General features: G+C 28.2%; 3 protein-coding genes across 3 annotated transcripts; all 3 read right to left on the bottom strand.

Annotated features, from left to right (window-relative positions):
- Nucleotides 1-1520: 1520 nt before the first annotated feature.
- LOC112741505 (wall-associated receptor kinase-like 8) lies at nt 1521-7223 on the bottom strand. Its single transcript, XM_025790519.2, has 3 exons — nt 5975-7223; nt 5681-5728; nt 1521-2471 (listed from the first exon to the last, which is right to left on the bottom strand). The coding sequence occupies exons 1-3, from the start codon at nt 6855-6857 to the stop codon at nt 1705-1707; spliced, it is 1698 nt and encodes a 565-aa protein (XP_025646304.1). The 5' UTR covers nt 6858-7223; the 3' UTR covers nt 1521-1704.
- Nucleotides 7224-8845: 1622 nt separating this feature from the next.
- LOC140178259 (wall-associated receptor kinase-like 8) lies at nt 8846-16175 on the bottom strand. The gene is made up of 3 exons (XM_072213761.1): nt 15182-16175; nt 11638-11679; nt 8846-9969 (listed from the first exon to the last, which is right to left on the bottom strand). Exons 1-3 carry the CDS (start codon nt 15384-15386, stop codon nt 9728-9730), a joined length of 489 nt encoding a protein of 162 aa, XP_072069862.1. The 5' UTR covers nt 15387-16175; the 3' UTR covers nt 8846-9727.
- LOC140178474 (wall-associated receptor kinase-like 1) lies at nt 9019-9717 on the bottom strand. Its single transcript, XM_072215564.1, has one exon. It carries the CDS (start codon nt 9715-9717, stop codon nt 9019-9021), a length of 699 nt encoding a protein of 232 aa, XP_072071665.1.
- Nucleotides 16176-20109: the final 3934 nt, after the last annotated feature.

Genomic DNA, 20109 nt, shown 5'->3' with positions numbered 1-20109 from the left:
CGTCTATCCAAAAATAGATTAGCACTATGGCTTTCAATTTAAATGGTTTCAATTTCAACCGATCTGTAGAATATAGTCAAGGTCGTGTAATTAACACCTGGGCTGATATTCTTAATATCAATCCCGGTATCATATAAAAAAATTGAATAATACTTTTAGCATTTTCAAGAAGTAATTGATTAAATAGTTGAAATAGTTGTAATTTCATTCACTATCTTAACTGAAAAAAATCATAAGACTGAATTACATGGGAGGCTTGCGCCCATAAGAAATCGCGGAGCCACCCATTAATGGTAATGGAACTCTGCGCAAAGTTTTCTTAATATTTACATTTACAACATTAATAGACTCTAATCAAATAATATTCAAATTAGATCTATATTATAATGTAAAAAAAAATATTTATGTTATAGATTGAATGAACTGCTTGTATTTTAAAATCTAATTAACTTGTTGTATTCTGCAATTTAAATTATTTGTATTAAAATTACAGAATTTGGGCTTGTTCTATTTCTACTTTTTTTCTTAAATTGCATTAGTTCAGTTTTAGTGCATTTGTGTATTATATTAGAATTTGTTAAATTGCATTAGTTTAGTTTTCATCGTACCAGTGGCATTAGTTAGCATCAGTTCATTTATGCATCAAGTTAGCATTAGTTCATTTGTGCATCATTCATGTATTAAGTTAGCAAAAGATTTATAAAATCAAACTACTTTTACAAAAAAGTCGTAAGTTGACAAAAGTTTCTGACTAAGAAGACCAAGATATCTGCAGATAAAAAATTAAATAATAAGATTTTTAGTTATTATTTTTATATGAAAAAAGTCTAATTTTTTATTAATAATTAATTTTAACATTCGTTATCTAAAATTTAAAATAATTTAATGTGTATACTTTTACATTTAAAATATTTTAATTGTAAAAAAATAGCGAATGACATATTTTGATTTGTCAAATTACTAATATAAAATATAATTATATATAGAGTAAAAATAGTAGAGAGAAATATAAAAATGGAGAGAGGTAGAAAAGAGAATTTAGGAAAGGAGTTTATTAATTTTGAAAAAAAAAATTCTCAAGGACCTATTTGTCCTTCGAACTTTATTTGTAAAATGACGTCAAGGACTTATTTGTCCTTCGAACTTTATTTCCCTTCCAACGTGGCACTGTAACGGACACCTGGACACCGTTTCAGCCACGTCAGCCAGTTCCGTTTGGTGTATGAGAGGCAAATAGACGGAAGGACTAAATTGTCCTCCGTTTGTTAAAGTCGGTGACTTTTTTGTATTTAAATTTTGTCAAGGATGTATTTGTCAAAAGTTTAAAAAGTCAGAACCTATCTGTGTTTTTCCCTATTTTTAAATTACCACATGAAAGTATTCATTTCTTTGCTTAAATTTGGGTCAAGTCAATGAAATGCAATAAAAAAAAAGCGCATTCTATATTGAGCGAGTCCTTAACTAATATATATTATAGATAACTTATTTTGTGTTAAGTTACTCAACAAATCTTGTTCCTCTTTATTATAGTTATGTGCCATGGTTTTGTATACAAATATTAATGATTTTTCTGACACTCAAAAAGTTAGAAGGCTATTGGAGTATATATGCATGTCTCCACCCTAGAACTATTTAAATTTAGATACAACAAAACAAATTGAGAAAACAAACCAATTATTTGAAGAAAATAGGCATTATTATCTCTTACTTTGAAGTGGGTATTGTGTTGCTTAGAGTTGAATTTGAACCTATATCAGAAACAGAAGATGCAGCCCAAGATTGATATTCTTCAATTCCAGCAAACTCTGTTTCTTCAATGTTTTGTTGTGTGCTAGGCTTCATTTCCAATTTCAAGATCCTATATAGTTCACTTGCCACTTCTTTCATACTAGGTCTTTTTTTCCCATTTAACTCCAAGCACCTATATGCAAGATTAGCAACTTCAGTGGCAATTCTCAAACGCATTTCCCATGTCATTGGTAAGTCTTCATTTTGGTCATGCAAATATTGGAAAAGATTACCATTAGGAATGAATTCATAAACAAGCAGAGGAATTTCTGTCTCCAAACAACACCCTAACAACTTAACCACATTTCTATGGTTAATTTGTGAAAGAATGACGAATTCGTTGATGAATTCTTCAACATTTCCCTCAACTTTGAACTTTTTAACTGCTACAATTTGGCCATCAACAAGCATGCCCTTGTAGACAGTACCTTGGCCTCCTTTTCCAAGTACTCTGTTAACATTAAAGCTGTCTGTGGCTTTCTCCAAATCCTTCAGGCTCAAGTGTTTAACTTTTTCAACACTAACTTCACCCGTGGACAATCTCTGTTGTAGCAACAATCCTCCATTTTGTTTGAAGTTTTTTTCTTTGCGTTTCTTTGCTACTCTTTTTCTTACAACTTTATGCAACCACCACGAACGAAGGAGTAATATGATGGATCCTACGACGCTTGCCAAAATTGTTGCTACACATTTGGCACATCAAAAATAGAAAGAGATGTTACTTTTAACGGTAATATTTGCTAACTAAAAAAATTGGTGAATTCTACCCAACCCCTTCTAAAATAACATGTAAGTTACCCTTCATGATGTGTCACATTTTAATTGGTCATTACTTAACTATAGTTGGATTATTTTGTAATTTATTATTTGAGATGGGTAATTGTATAATTTCTTAAAATATTAAAATTCTATCCCATTAATTGAAGCACGTTCTCACGCAATCTCTTTCTACAGTGCATCATTTCTTAACGAGTCGTTGAATTTCCATGGCTTGTAACTTCTTCGTTCTTCCCAGTATAGTCAGCACCGACTTCGAATATAGTCAGCACCGACTTCATTGCTATCTCATGTCCTCTCACTCAATCTCTTTTTTTTTTTTACCATGGATCATTCCTTACCAATATAATTAATGGTTAGTTTGGTTATTAAATTTTTTTCATTAAAAATAATATATGGAATATATATTCATATGTAAAATATAATATAATATAATAAAATAAATCTATTAAGAGTACTTAAAAGTATAATTAAAATCAGGAATATACAAATATAATAATAAAATGTGTACTCTAAACAAGTAAACATATCTTTTATCATACATAAATTATTTAAAAAAAATATAAATTGTTAAAATTAATAACACAAATTTAAAATGATAAAATTCAACTTTCTTACAAGTAATTTTTATAGTATTTTTATTCTTTTAATTTTTAATTTATTAATATTTTATTATTTAATTAATGATTAAATAAATTATTTTCATGAGAAATATTTTTTGTATAATCTTAAAGAAGAGACCAATATACCAATTTAAAAATTAATGTAAAAATAATATTTTAAATAAAAAATAGTTAATATTAAAATTTTTAAATATAAAAGCAAATTATATAGATATTCAGGATATAAATATAAAATACATGTTTAAAATAAATAAAGGAGACAAAAATAATTATTTATTTCTCATAAGTACTTCTATTTTATCTGTTATATTTATTTTATGCATATATTTTATATTTATCTTTTAAATATTTATACAAATTATTTTTATATTTAAAAATTTTAATATTAAATATTTTTTATTTAAAATTTTATTTTTACTTTATTTTTTAAACTAATATATTGGTCTCTTCTATAAGATAATACAAAACATAATTTTTTATAAAAATAATTTGTTTAATCATTAATTAAATAATAAAGTACTAATAAATTGTAAATTAAAAGAATAAAAATATTATAACAAATACAGTAAAAAATTGGATTTTATTATTTTAAATTTGTATTATTAATTTTAATAATATATTTATTTTTTAAATAATTTATGTATGATAAAAAATATGTTTACTTGTTTAGAGTACAAATTTTATTATTATATTTATATATTCATGATTTTAATTATACTTTTAAGTATTTTAAATAGATTTATTTTATTATATTATATTTTAAATATGAATATATATTCCATCTTGTAATTAAATAAATATATATTTTTTTAATGAAAAAATTTAATAACCGAACTAACCATTAATGATGTTGATGTTGGTAAAGAGTGATTCATGGCAAAAAAAAAAAAAAAAAAGGGGGGGATTGAGTGAGAGGACAAGAGATAGCAATGAAGTCCGCGTTGGCTATACTGGGAAGAACAGGGAAGTTACGAGCCATAGGAATTCAACGACCCGTTAAGAAATGATGCACTGTAGAAAGAGATTGCGTGAGAACGTGCTTCAATTAATGGGATAAAATTTTAATATTTTAAGAAATTATACAATTACTCATCTCAAATAATAAATTACAAAATAACCCAACTATAGTTAAGTAATGACCAATTAAAATGTGACACATCATGAAGGATAACTTACATGTTATTTTAGAGGGGGTTGGGTAGAATTCACCAAAAAAATTTAGTTAAAATTAACACAAAATTTGTTTTATTTAATATTTATTAATTGATATAATAATTAATAAATATTAAATAAGACAAATTTTAGTTATTTTTTTTTATCTTTTTAACATTACTTTTACTTTAAATTGTCTATTACAAATGGAGTAATGTTATGTATACTAACGGACATTTTCTATCTTTATTATTAAAAGTAATTAATAAAAAAATAAAAATTTATCTTTCATACTATTAAAAAATGTACACCAGAAATATGAAAAAAAAAATACAAGTATATTTTTTATTGAGAAAATATGAAGAGCTAATGAAATATTTATACAATGTGTACAATGGAGGTTTAGGGAGTATTAGAGATATAATTATTAGTGTTATCTTTTCCCATCAGCTGAAGCTTTTGGGATGAGTAGTATCATGACATAGTATTAGTCTATTAGAGCTCTAGATCCAAAAAGTCCCTAGCATGACTCTTTTTTATTTTATAAATAATCGTTGTATATATCTATCTCAAAATATACATTAAAAATAAATAATTAAACAACATATATATTTATATATAGTAGATGATTTTTGGTATTCATATGTATAGTATTTTTGAAATAGAAAATATAAAAATTACACAAATATATTTATATTTATTATAATCATTTTATTTTTTTTAAAATATTTTTAGCAAATAACATTTTTGTATCTTTTGCTTTTAAAAAAACTTTCACCTTATTTTTACAAATAAAATATTATAATTTTTTAAGAACAATTTTGGAAAGTTCAAGACATTAACATCTTTATGAAAACTGAAGTTACAACTTACTACAATACCAAATTTATCATAAGAAAGGGTGAGAAAAAAATTAAAGAGAGACAAATTTAAAATAAAGTGTGTGTGAGAGAGAGAGAGTAAGGTGCACGGTACAGTGGAGAGAGAAAATAATGAAAAAATAAAGATTTTTTTTATAAATAGTTAGATATTTATTTAAAAAATATTATTTTATTTTTATTAAAATTTTAAGATAGGTTATATACTTTTTTTTTTCATTCTCTCCGGACAAAACCACCTTCATCATAGTAAAATTGGTCAAAAAATAAGTATATAAATAGTATGTATGTAAAAAAATTAATTAATATGAAACTTATTTGTAGATATGGTCTGTAAAACATAAAAATATAATTTAACAGTAAATTTTGCAAGAAAAATTACACCAAATAAAAGAAAAATTCAACAGTGTTAAAAAAATTAAATGACAAGTGTAGTATGGATTTACAGGAGTTCATACGTACCTAAACTTAAGTATACCGATCCGCGGTGATGAATAGTTTCACTTTCACCTAAACCAAATAACGATGATAAAGTTAAATGTTAGAAAATATAGATGCTAAATAGTTTTTTATTTTTATTAATAATATGCAGTGAATAATCTGGAATATTAGGAGATAATAATATTTTGGTGGAAAATTGAGAATTGAAAAGTATTGATTTAAATAAAAGATATAAAAATATTAATTATGTAACAATTTAACTATAAAATTGTTGATAATGTAATTAGGTTATATTAAAAAGTTTAGTTAACTAACAATTTGAAGATATCCCTTTAATAACTTCAATACAGCCTCCCGGAATGTAAGGATTGCCAACGAAACCGTCGTAGCAATTACATGTGCGACCTGAGTGACTCCGTTCCGAAGATGTGATATAACTGTTTTGGCAGTTATCAGGCAGTTCCAAACTTGAGTCCACAATCTCCCACGCAAGCACCGCGGTGAATTTTAAATTGGTTAAGTCTGCCAGCTCAGCACTCACCTTCTCCCAAACAGCTTCTTCTATAATCATCGCATAACTGCAGTCCGATTGGCTCCTATTCTTTCCTGCGAGCCTTTCAGAAGTAACGTTGAATTCTGAGAGGTACAAAGGCAACGAAGACTCACAGCAATATTTACCACTGCAATAATTGCCGGATATGCTGTGGAAGAAAATATCGTCGTTGCTGTCGCAAATCGATGCGCACGCGCCAACTTGGACGGCGTTTGAGAGTAGATATGTAACAAGGTTGCAGCCCATGGCCACGAATTTGTTTCTTTCTTGGGAGTACACAAAGGGGCTCCCTCTCAGGTGTATGTCTGGCTCAGAAATGACGAAATCGCGATGGCAGTTCAAAGTGAAGGTCGAGCTCCATATAGTAACCGTGCTGCGCAACGCATCGATGGAACTCACTTCCAGGTTTGTGGCTTTCAGGTGAGGGGTGAGAGTGGGAACGTTGTTCATGGATTTGGTCAAGCATTCTATTTCAAACCACTTACCCGCATAGCACGCGGGATCATTCATTCCAAACGGGTAAGGGATCTCAACTTCTCCACACATGGAATCACACTTCGGTGAGATTGTGATTTGTGCAGATTCCAGAGTATGTACGAAGCATAGAAATGTTAGTATGATATCAAACGCAAGTTGAAGAAACATTGCATGTGTTGTAGCAAAAGAATGCGTCCTGGAGTGATATTCCTCAGATCTTCTTGATGATGAGGGAGAATGCGCATTTCGTTTTCCTATAGTTTGGTGGATATTTATGTCACTTCGTTACGAGACATATAGACTATAGTCTATGGTATTTAATTTGCATGCCTGTCGCGTATAGAAAGAAGTTGTGATACAAATTTGTTAGGAATCCTTAGTTTTTCAACGCCTGTCTCATTACTCTCTCACTTTGCGTCTCTATTGCGGCGAAGTTTCTTGCATGGAAATTCAAACTCCCTAACCCTTTCTTCTTTTGTAATAAGGACTTGAGAATGAAGAAAAGTAAAATAAAAATGATAAATGAGAATGATTCAGACATTGAGTATGTATCGTTTTAATAATGGTTTATTGGTGTATTCTCATTTGAAAAATTATAATATGTTTGGAGAAATTAGTTAAAAAGTAATTTTAAAGTAATAGAATTTTGTAGTTATGAGGCAGATCCAAGCTGCTTCTTCCGCAATCACCGCAAAGCTACACTTATGACTCGTGCTCTTTTTGAGGCTTTGAGGTTGCCGTTCCAGTTAGTTATGTTGCATTGTATTTCGAAACCCTTCCCTGCATGGCATGTGGGATCATTCATTCCAAACGGGTAAGGGGTCGATACGGATCCGCACGTTGAATTACAGTGTGGTGAAATTGTGATTGGCGCTGCAGATTCCGCAGGAGTATGTATGAAACATATTAATATCATGATATGAAATGCAACTTGCAACAACATTATTGTGTTATTTACTTATTTCTCCTTCTCTTTCGCTTTCTGAGGCAGAGGTGCATTTAGTTTCTATCTTATCTTCGTCGATTTTTCTTATATTTGTTTCGTGCAACACCCGGTCTTTGAGGTTTTAGAAAACTGGTCAATGTTGCAAAAAGTTGTGTTACGGCGAATGGGTTTGGAAATGATTTGTTGTTGGATTATTATTGGTTATTATTTTCAACACGCTCGCTCACTTCAACCTTCAAAGTTTGAATTATCATTCCATTTATATACAAAGGAATACTTAGATGATGACATTTTTATATAAAAATTTAAATATCATTATAAATTTTTATATAGTTAATTAAATATACTTAGTTAATTATATCAATTCATCTAATAGTTTAAAATGCTATTTTTATATGAAAATGTTATTATAAAAATATTCACTTATATATAATAGGGCCCTCCAAATTTTTTTTTTTTGACAATCTCTAAATTTATTGATTGTGTCTAAGTTTCAGAGTGGGCCGAGTATGTTGAGTGGTCCACTTCTATATATGGTGCTATTGAGAAAATTTGGCTATTAATCTTATCCATATATGGTCCACTTTTATATATTTGAAAATTACGGTGAACAATAAAAAATATTTTACCAAAAAAAAAAAAAAATCGACTATTACACCAAATCCTGTGTCAATATGGCTAATTAATTATAAAACAACTATAATGAAGAATATATTATTTAACAACTTAATTCCAGGTTGATACAGCCAAAAGGCATTATGCGGAAATTTATTTTACATGAAAGAGATACAAATACAACTGAATAAATATACAACTGTAATTTTTTTTAGGAGCCAGTTTAATAAAAACACTAAAATTTTTTTTTTAAAGATGTTTATACATGTCATGTTATTATTGGACATCTTTATTAAATCGATTAATAATTTATTTTTTAATAAATCAGAATAAAATCGATATATTATAGCAACAATAATAAACACAAATATCTGTATTTTAATTATTAGACTCGGTTTAATCCAATCGAATTAAATAATCTAAACCGAATATCTTTAAATTTTTTTATAAAAAGATAAATTTATCTCTAACTTTTTATTTTGTGGACATTTAAATTCCTAAAAATTTAAAAATACAATTAGATCCCTAAAAAAATTGGGTTTATTGTTATTGTTATAAAAGAAAATCAGTTTTATTCTAAGTTATTAAGAAATTAAAAAATAACCGATTCATTAATACGTTCAATAATGCCCCACTTAAGCGTATTTACAAAAAGACCGAGTTGGTTCTTCCATCAAATACACAGAAATACAATTATCTTGAGTTCATATCTCCAACTAATAACTTATGTTACATAAATATGAACAGCAACTTAAGAAAATTTACCAATTACTGGGTAAGAATATGCATAACCTCTGACTCTGAGGTGTGTGTTATGTTGCTTGGACATATATCAGGAGCAGAATCTGCAAACCATGGATGGTGATATTCAATTGCGGGATGCTTAATTTCTTCATGATGATTTTGTTGTGCATTATTAGACTTCCTCTCCAATTTCCAGATTTCATCCAATTCTCTTGTGACTTCTTTCATAGTTGGCCTACTTTTCCCATTGAGCTCTAAGCATCTATATGCAAGATTCGCAACAGCAATTATGTGCTCTTTCTCCCCTTCTTTTATCACCCTATCATCGATTATGTCAAACATACGATCTTTCTCCATGAAAAGAACAAAATAGGAAGCCAAACTTTTCGCTTCGTTAGATCCTAAGAAGGATAACGGTTTTTGTCCTGTTAATAGTTCAAGAAGAACGACTCCAAAACTATAAACATCACTCTTTTCTGTCAATTGGCTAGTATGGAAGTATTCAGGATCCAAATATCCGAAAGTCCCTTGAACTACTGTGGTGATATGAGTATCTTCGATAGAGATCATTCTAGAAGCTCCAAAGTCAGCTACTTTTGCTCTGTACTTTCCATCCAACAAAATATTTGTTGACTTCACGTCTCTGTGATAGATTGGTTGAGAAGCAGCTGAATGTAAGTAAAACAAAGCTCCTGCAATCTCAGATGCAATTCTCAAACGCATATATCCCAAGTCATTGGCAAGTCCTCATTTTGGCCATGCAAATATTCATAAAGATTGCCATTAAGGTAAAGTGTTTAACTTTGTCAACATTAACTTCCCCGAAGATATCCTTTTTTAATTCTAGCAGGACACCTCCGTTCTTTCTGTAGTTTTTTCCCATGCGGTTCTTTACTATTCTTCTCCTTACAACTTCATAAACCGGCCATGAAACACAGAGTAGTAAAATGACAGATCCAACACTCGAGAAAACACCTAACAAATTTGGCACATTAGTATATAAGATATTACGTACTTTGTCCGACTCAACAAAAGAAAAAAAAGAAACAAGTTGCATGCGCCAGTAATTTTTACTCAATACTTAGCTAACAAAAATGTTTTTTTTTTTAATTTTAGATATTAAATACTAAATTTTAAATTATAAAGTTTAATAATACAAAATCAAATATTAATCTAAAATATTAAATAATGTTAATAAAAAATACTGACTCCAGCATTTCTCAAGTGAACATATACATGGATACTACCTGTGGATTCCTTGGTTATTAGTAGTATATTTAATTTATAAATTAATATATGTACAGGTGCGAATAAAAAGAATAGGTAAGTGACAGCCGCGGTAAACAAAATCAAAAGAATATATTTAAATGGTTAAATCTAATATTAATGATTAAAAATATTATATATACAAAAAAATAGTTACAAAATTAATCATTATGTATTATGTATATTTAATTTATATATACTCATTTATATAATTTTTCAACTAAATAATCGAGCAACAGATAATCAAACTTAGCATAGTAGAATAATTAAACCTGTTGTAATAGAATAATAATTTTTTTATAGTGGAAAATAAGAATTTTTTAAGAAATATCAAATGCATATTTTTATACAATGATTATTTGGTGGATACTATACAAAACATGATTGTAATAATAAATATGAGTATTTTTTATTACAACATAATATGTCTTATTTTAATTATACATATAACTAAGATCATGTTAGTTTGGAAACATTTTTAAATTTTTTTACTTAATTTCTCTTCTTTTTTTTTTTTGGTCATCTCTCGTTCAACTAATAAAATTATTATAGAAAAATAATACAAATAAAATTACAAAATTATAAAAAATTGTTATTTACTTAGAACATATATATTTAATTAGTGGATTTTTTTTTTCTTGAGTTAACTATTTGTTGGTTACAAAGTATATCAGTGACCACTAATGCCTATGTTAACTTATTAGTATACTAATAAGTTAGCCTTTAAATTTTAAAGACTAACTTATTAGTATATTAATTATTGATGTGGCCCAAATTCATTTTTTTATATTTTTTTTTTAATCAAAGGTAAGGTAATTTTATTTCCAAAACAAATAAAATCAACCGTCCATATTTAGACTAAGCAAAGGGCAGAATTTGATCTTAGTTAAGATAAGATTGTTAACATGTTACACGCTAAAACTAAAAAGTTATGAGTTTAATTTTTGAAATTAACAATTCTTTTTATAAATTGTAAAGTAGAAGTAGTTGTAGCATATATTATATGAAATTTAGATTTTTAAAAATAAAAAAAGTTGATAAAATAATAAAATAAATATTTAATTACAGTTAAATTTATAATTTTTTAAAATATTATTTTATTATTTTAATTAAGAATTATTAATTATTTATTTTATTATATTACCAACTTTTTTATTTTTAGAGAATCTCGATTCTATAATATCTTCAATAATATTAGGAGAAATAGTAAGGATTAGTATTTTTTTATTAATATTATTAGTTAATATTTTGAATTAATATCTTATTTTTATACAGTTAAAATTTTAAAATTATTAATATTTAAAGTTGGTCAAATATTAAAAAAATAATAAATTTTATTTATCATATATGATTGCTCTAATATTAATAAGTACCTACCTATGATAACTTTTTTTGACCCATCTTCTTCGTGGTATCCATCTGAAACGTAAATGATGAAGTTAAATACATCAATAAAAAATATAACTACTAAAATTTATTATTAATCTAAAATATAGGTTAGAATACAAAATATATATTAAAATAATTAAATATATATAAATACATAAAAAAAAATATAAATAGACCATTTAAATCAGTCAATTTTTTAAATAATTTCAATTAATAAATATTAATTTTATTTTTTTAAATTAAGATTTCATTAATCAATAATTAATCCAAATTTAAAAATCAAGATTCATAATCGTGCCTCCATCATTACTACCTGACCGAGCCCTTCTCCCTTCTTTTAAACGTAAACCCGAGCACCTTTCTTCTAAATGTGAAAGGATTCATAACCGCGCCTGTATCATTTTATATTCACTATCCATAATTTTGGTGAAACTATTGAGCAGTCCTCCACCCCCAAACGTAAACCCAAACATTCTTCCCCAGACGCGAACCACAACAAAATTCAGACTGCTCGACTGTATATGCCACCTCAACCTGTCCCAAACACCTGCCATGACGCAACTGGAAGTAGATCCCGACACAATCCGTTAAAAGACACATCTATGAGACATCCAACAGGAGACACCTTCGTTAGAATACATGACTCACACACAAACTCATTAACAAAACACACCTATATTAGAAGACAATTCCATAGAAGTTACATTCAACAAACACATCCAAAAAAGACACCTCCATTAAAAGACATGACTCACACAAGACACATTTAAAAAAGACACTCCCAATCAGGACGGACCTAGAGGGGGCGAGTAGTGGCCTCGACCCCCCAAAATTTTAAGAACCTATATTTATTTATGAGATATATGTTTAAAAAATAAAAAATATTATGTAATTTAATAGTTTTATATGTATTATTTTTTATTATGTGATGAATTTATGTCTTAATTGTTTAATTTACTAATGTTTTTTACTTAACTAATTTAATACCATACTCTCAAGTTTTTGTACCTTTTAAATTAGTTTTTATATAATAATCTCTATATTTATTTTTAAAAAATTATTTATTTTTTATATTAATATATTTAACATTTATATTATTATATTAATAATGACTTACGTATTTATATTTTGGCAATCACATTATATACTTTAGATATTATTTTCTTGTAAAAATTACTCATTTTTCTTTTAAATTTACGTTGTTAAAAGAAAAATTTTTATAAAAATATCTTATATCTTGTATTCTATAAGGGTACTGTATTTTTCAAATAATTAATAATTTATAATTTATTTTTAAATTTTTTAAAATTTTTGAAAGAAATAATTTTAATTAATAAGATATGTGATAATTTTTAAATAAACACGTTATAAATTATTGGTATTTATAATTTTATAATGCACTATTGATATTGTTATATTTTTTATGTAATTATCATATTAAAAATAAAATTGTGAAAAAATTATAATTGTATATATATATTGATAAATCTTTTAAAAAACAAACTCTAATAACTATATGCTAATTATTTTTATAAAATAAAAAAAAATTATATAAAATTTGGCCCCTCCATAATAAAATTTCTGGATCCGTCCCTGCTCCCAGTATATTTACGGGCAACTTCACGGCGCGACACGGAGTAATCCGAGATGGCGTGCATGAAGGCAAAGCACGGGAGGTGCAGTCGCGTTGTCCAGTGGAGAGGGGGATGCAACTTCAATGGAGCTGCGACGGAGACCTGCAGCAGTAGTCGCACAACTGGATGACCTTCCGAGTCTCGCGGTTGTTCGCAGACAGAACGGCAGGCGGCGCTGACTGGGGTTGATGCCGACGACGGTGACTTGCGGTTGCTCGCGGATGGCATGGGGGACGGCGCTGACTGGAGTTGATGCTGGAGAAGAAAACACGAAGAAAGAGGGTTGGGAGGCGTTGCCATTGGGGTTTATGGGATGAGCCTCAATTGCAACAGTGAAAGTTAGGGTTAACTAAGTTTAGTATAAATAATTGGAGTTAATTTGAATTACTATGGTTAATTGGAGATGTAGTTCTTTTAATAAAATGAATTTTGGAGTCCAGTCCAATAAAAATTGATAGGAGTTGGTTGGACCCTTTTAATTAGGTGACGTTTCTGGTGAATGAAGAGAACTCATGATTAAGATGGCTAAAGTGAAAGATCCAACCTGTGAATGACACATGGCCTAAATGGATAGAAGACTAACTCTATTGACTCTGTTGACACAGTGACTTCGCTAAGTCTTCAGTTACCAACTGAAATGGTAATGGTATATATGTCTATTTTTAAATATTTATAAAAATATTTTATTGTATCTATTGACATAATATTTTTTGAAACAATAAATTTCAGCTAAAATAAATTAAAAAAAAAACAAAAATCAAGACTACGAGTCCTAAGTTGTTTAATAATAAAAATGTTAATTATGAATAAAATTGACTCAACAAGTAAATTAAAAAATTTAAAATAACAAATAATTAAATTATCCAAATTAATAAATTATAAATAAATGTTTTTAACTAATATTAATTTAAATAAAATTAAATTTCTTAAATCGATACAAAATGATTTTTTTTTTTTTGCAAAATCTTCATTTTATAGTAGGTTTTATTAAAAAAAAAGTCATAAATGTATAAAATTTTTTAGACTAAAGATAAAATAATTAGCAATAAAAATTAATAAATTAAAATATAAATCTTTAAAAAAAATTATTAAAATAATTATACAAATTATAAAAAAAAATTTTAACTCGTAAAATTTGAATGATTCGTACAAGTGTTACTAATAACACACGTTTTCACATTATTTTGATAAAAACATCAACTATCTAAAAAAAATTTAATTTTGATATGTACGGCAAGTGTCAAGCAATTTTACACGTATATCTAATTACGTGCCACATTATTAAAAGTAATTATTGTTTTTATTGACGGCGACAATGATCATTCAAAGAATAGATGTAATTGTACGACGGTGTAAAATTTTATATACTGTCAATGTAAAACCGTTTTACATGTGCATCCAATCACATAATATTATATTAGTAAAAATAACTATCAAATTAACTGTGTAAATAATCATCCAAAAAATGAATGTAATAACAGAACTGTGTAAAACACTTTACACCGTACATCAAAATTAAATTCAAAATTTAAAATAAAAAAATTCACCTGACCCAAAGAAAAAAAAATCTCTCAAACGCCCCAAGGTAAATCACACGGGCACACTACAATAATTCTCTGAGTTTGACTAAAATTTCATACACTCATTAAATATATTGACCATCCCATAAGTATCATATGACTATTAAACGGTCAAATATAAGTCATTCTTAACCACCTATCTCCATGCCACCGTAAATTTATTTACAAGAAAAATTAAACGCTTGAAAGAGGGTCATAGAAAAACACCTAGTGAATTAAACATGAGTACCTATACTTTTCCATACCTTTTTAATGGTTTACTCTTGCTAATTCTAATCACTGGCAAAATATTGATTATCGGGGAAAAAGGAAGCATACCGTCGACGTGGCTGCAGCCTCCTTCAATGTAGGGATTGCCATCGGAGTATCCGCGGCAGTAACATCTCCGACCTGAGTGATTGTTCTTTGCAGATGTAATGTTAGTGTTGACACAGTAACCTGAGCAAGGGAGTGTTATGGATGAGTTATGAATCTCCCATTCAAGCACCACCCCAACTTTCTTCAAAACCCGAAGATCTGTCATCACCGGAGAGACTTCGGGGAGGAATCAAGCGAGAGAACATAAGATGAGAAGACACCACATCCAACTCAAAACCTTAAGGTGTCAAGTTAATGGGTCTCTCATCTTATAAACTCCTCACTCTTCCATGCTTTCTTTGATGTGGGACTAACTTCAACACTCCTCACACTTGCAACACTAACAGTGACGTTAAATTCCGAGAGATACAAAGGCAAGGAGGTCACACAGCAGTATTGACCGTTGCAATTTCTGATCTCAGTGTCGTCCACGACGTCCTCGTTGTCGTCGCAAACTGAAACGCAACCGTTAACTTGCGTGCCGTTGGACACCAAGAAAGAGATTTTATTGCATCCAACTGACATAAACTTGTTGCTTTCCTGCGAATACACGAAGGGGCTTCCTCTCAGGTTAACCACTTCTTGCTCAGTATTCGTGGCGTTGTGTTGGAGTTTGCAGTTCCAACGGTGAATTGGATGCATGATTTCAATGGTGCCTTCTGATACATCAATTGATGAGACCTCCACCCCTACAGATTTCAGGTAAGGTGTATGCTTTCGGCATTCTATTTCGAACCACTGGTCTGCATAGCAATACGGTTCATTCATTACAAATGGAAAAGGGATTTCAACATTTCCACATGTGGAATTGCAGTTAGGATGTGCTATACTAGTATTTGTATCTTCGTACTGTGCAGATGCCGGAATATGTGTAGAACCCAGTATTAACAAGACATGAAAGGCAAATTCTAGAACCATTATTGTGGCTTAAAGGTCGTTGTGTGAGTTATTACTTGGTTTGTTGGCCTTTGAGACTTGGACTATATACATCGAGGGTATTTAACATGACAAGGCAGACTTTGACCCGTGGAGATTGGAGTCCACTCTCCACCTTAATTGTTGCTGCTTGCATTGCTAGCCAGAAAGTTGAGAGCATTCTTGTTGATTCTCTTAGTTGAAGAATAGTGGTAAATCACTAACTTTACACGTTAAGCTATGCTACTTATATATACATCAAAATTACTTATCTTCCAAGAAAAATTGCATAAATAACTAATTAACTTTCAGCTTGTAACTAACTTGCTACTAGTTGTATCAATTGCATAACTAACTTTGAACTTTCTAATTTAAATTTGCATATGTAAACCGGATTTGCATTTCAATTTCATCTGGTTGAGCATTTATGTCATATTACATGATAGAGAAACAAATTAAAATCGAAGTTGCGTATAAGAACGCATTTAGTTAAGGACTTTGCTAACTTGTGCCTTAACAGACAAAACAGAGATTAAATATACGAAGACTACTCTAATAAAAACACTAAAAATATTAAAAGATTTACATGTGTCATATTATTATTGGATATTTTTATTAAATTGATTAATAATTTATTTTTTAATAAATAAGAACAAAATCGATTTATTATAGTAACAATAATAAATTCAATTGTCGGCATTATAATTATTAGACTCAATTTAATCTGATCGAATTATATAATCTAAATCGAATATCTTTAAATTTTTTGATAAAAAGACAAATATATCCCTGACTTTTTGTTTTGCGAACATTTAAATCCCTAAAAAATTAAAAATATAATTAAATTTCTAAAAAAATAGATTTATTGTTATTGTTATAAAAAAATCGATTTTATTCTAATTTGTTAAAAAATTCAAAAATAACCGGTTCATTAATACTACAAATAATAATGCGATACGTAAACGTCTTTACAAAAAGACGTTTTAAGCGTCTTTATGGGAATATCTCCCTAAATATATTATAAAAATTATTATAAAAATTAATTTTTTTATATTTTTAATGTATTAAATATATTTAAAATATAAATTAATTAAATGTTTTAATTAATTACGGGTTGAATGGAATACGAGACGGTGTTTGTCTGTTTTTTTTCTTATCTTAAAAAATGAAGACAATAGTACAAGACACTGTACTGTTATAATAATATCCTCTTAGATATTTCATATTTCCAATTATGTGCTTTATTGCAGGAGTAAAAGTCTCAACACATCTGAGCACGAAGAAAGTATAATATAATGTAAGAAAAATAAACAAAGCAAAAATCTATAATATTAGCATACCAAAGCTGCGAAATTTCTACCAAGTATACACTTGTTTAGATAGAATACTAGTTAGTTAGACTACAACAATAAATGAAAATAATTGGAAAAAAGTTTACCACTACTCATCATTTTTCTTTTTGTCTTTATCATCACTACTAATACTAATAAACAAACTATAAGAAAAAATTATAAAAATATATATTAAAAAAATAATTATTTATATCCATAAACTTTATGAATATTAAAATATTCATTAAACCAAAAAACTAACGTTATACAAAATATTTAAACCCTATTTTTTTCTTAATTTTTTATAAAATTTTTAAATTATCTCTATTTTTATCTTCAACCTCAACTCAATACCTCTCTTTTTTTTTTTTCAAATCCCAACATCTCGATAAACAGTTCCTCTGACTTCCAAAGACAAATTCCTCTGTCACCACCCCCTCCAGACTTCGCCTTTCTTTTCATTCATATTTTACATCGCCTTGCTACCTTCCATTCGCAGTCGTCTAGTCCTGGTGTTTATATTTGCCGCAGATTTTATTGAAGTATGTAATTATGTACGAAATATAATAATATTAATAATAATATCATGACATAAAATACAACTTGTAATAACATTATTATGATATTTCTCTTTTTTTTCTAAGACAGATGTGTATTTAATGTATATTTTATTTTATTTTAATAATTTTTTTTAAACAAAAAAAGTTCAAAACAATAAGATAGAACAATAAGCACAGATACAACGGCCAAAAAGAATAAAAAAAACTATACTAAGAAACAGTAGAAAAGACTAATACTCTGATTCATTATCATTTTCGGTATTACCATCCAATGGGTCAGCACTATATATCATTCCTTATAATTTAAGAAGATTCTATTGATAAGGATGTCAACACCTATCACTTTGTTCTTAAAAATTATTTTATTTTTTACCCAATTAACTACTTCTTATATTTCTCTTTTTTATTAGACTCTTTTGTCAAATTCTCAAAGTGTTGTCTGATATTTCTTAAAATAATCCATATTTTTTTAAAGAGTGTCCTCCATCCATACCAAACCTGTCAGGTAAACTTATAACCAAAGAATAAATGATGAATGCATTTAATATTTTTGTTACACAAAACACAAAGATTATCACTGTTACTAATAATTTTCAATCTACGCTACTCATCAATTTCTCTTTAGTGTTCATCCTGTCCACCAAAACAACCCATGCAAATAGTTTAATTCTTGGAGAAACAATCCTCTTCAAATGGCACTAATGTAACTATAACTTGTTATGTCTTTTAGAAGAGTTTCTTCGTGTAAAATCTGTGCAAAAGAGTTAGTAGAAAATATACCCTTTTTTTTATTCAAATTTTCACACCACTCTATCCTCTCTACTAGTTATTAGTTTAACTAGTCCGCAATCCCCTATAAAGGATTTTTTTTTGTTTGAAATCGAAAAGAGTCTTAGAAAGCTATCTTTCAAAGAACCACATTGTAACCATATATCCCCCATAAGCGGTTTCTCCTTCCATTCCCTAATTTCATAAACAAACCACTAATCATCTTGTCCCTTACTCATTGCTCATTGATATGCAATTGACATATGTCTTTTCATGAACCTTCTCTAGTAGGTAAAATATGATAGATAACATTTAGAATTTAGATTATTAACGTACACAATCTTTTTCTACAATGGACATTTCTCTTTTAAAAAATGTCATCACCACTTAAACAAAAGCATTATATTCCTTATCATTGCATGGCCTATACCCAACCCACCTCACTTTTTCGGAGGAGTATGTACCATTTTTCATTTTTCATTTTACAAGAGGCATATCATTGTTTTCATCCTTTTTATTACACAGAAATCTTCTCTGCAAATTAATTAGTTTTTTTTAATCGCTTTTGGCATCTTATACAAACTCAAATAATAAATTGACAAGCTATTAAGTACAGATTTGAGGAGAACTAGTTTACTATTTAAATTTTTCTGTTTAAAACATGGTGAATACTCACATTCAATTGTCTTCATGTGAAGTTGTTAATTGAAAATCGTTAGATAATAATTTAATTAAATATATCAATTTATTTAACGATTCTCAACTAACAACTTCATATGAAGATAATTATACATAAATTTTTACATTACAAAATATATAAAAATAAGTAAGTTTTTTGAAAAAACTTAGATGTTTTTTTGTTTTAAAAGATTGAAAAATATTTGATGTTCTTAATTAATCAAAAATTTATCTTTAAATTTGTTACGTGCCACACCCGGTCTTCGAGGTTTTAGAGAAGTGGTCAATGTTGCAAAAAGTTGTGTTACGGCGAATGGGTTTGAGAATGATTTGTTATTGGATTATGGGTTGCTAATTTCATCAACACGCTCGCTCTTTGAAGTTTGAATTATCATCTCATTTATATACAGGGCCCTCTAAATTTATTGTCCAAGTTTCAGAGAGTGGGCCACTTCTATAAATGGTGCTATTGAGAAAATTTGGCTGTTACACCAAATCCAACATCAATTGTTTATAATTATTAATAAAATAAATGAAGAATATATTATTTTAATTTAACAGCTCAATCATAGTGTCAGAACCGAACCGGTGATCGAACCGGTCAGGTTACTGGGTCACTGGGTCATTGATTCAACCG

This window comes from Arachis hypogaea, chromosome 14, assembly GCF_003086295.3.
Source record: "Arachis hypogaea cultivar Tifrunner chromosome 14, arahy.Tifrunner.gnm2.J5K5, whole genome shotgun sequence".
Classification (NCBI taxonomy): domain Eukaryota; kingdom Viridiplantae; phylum Streptophyta; class Magnoliopsida; order Fabales; family Fabaceae; genus Arachis; species Arachis hypogaea.
This window is presented reverse-complemented; position numbering and strand designations above follow the sequence as displayed.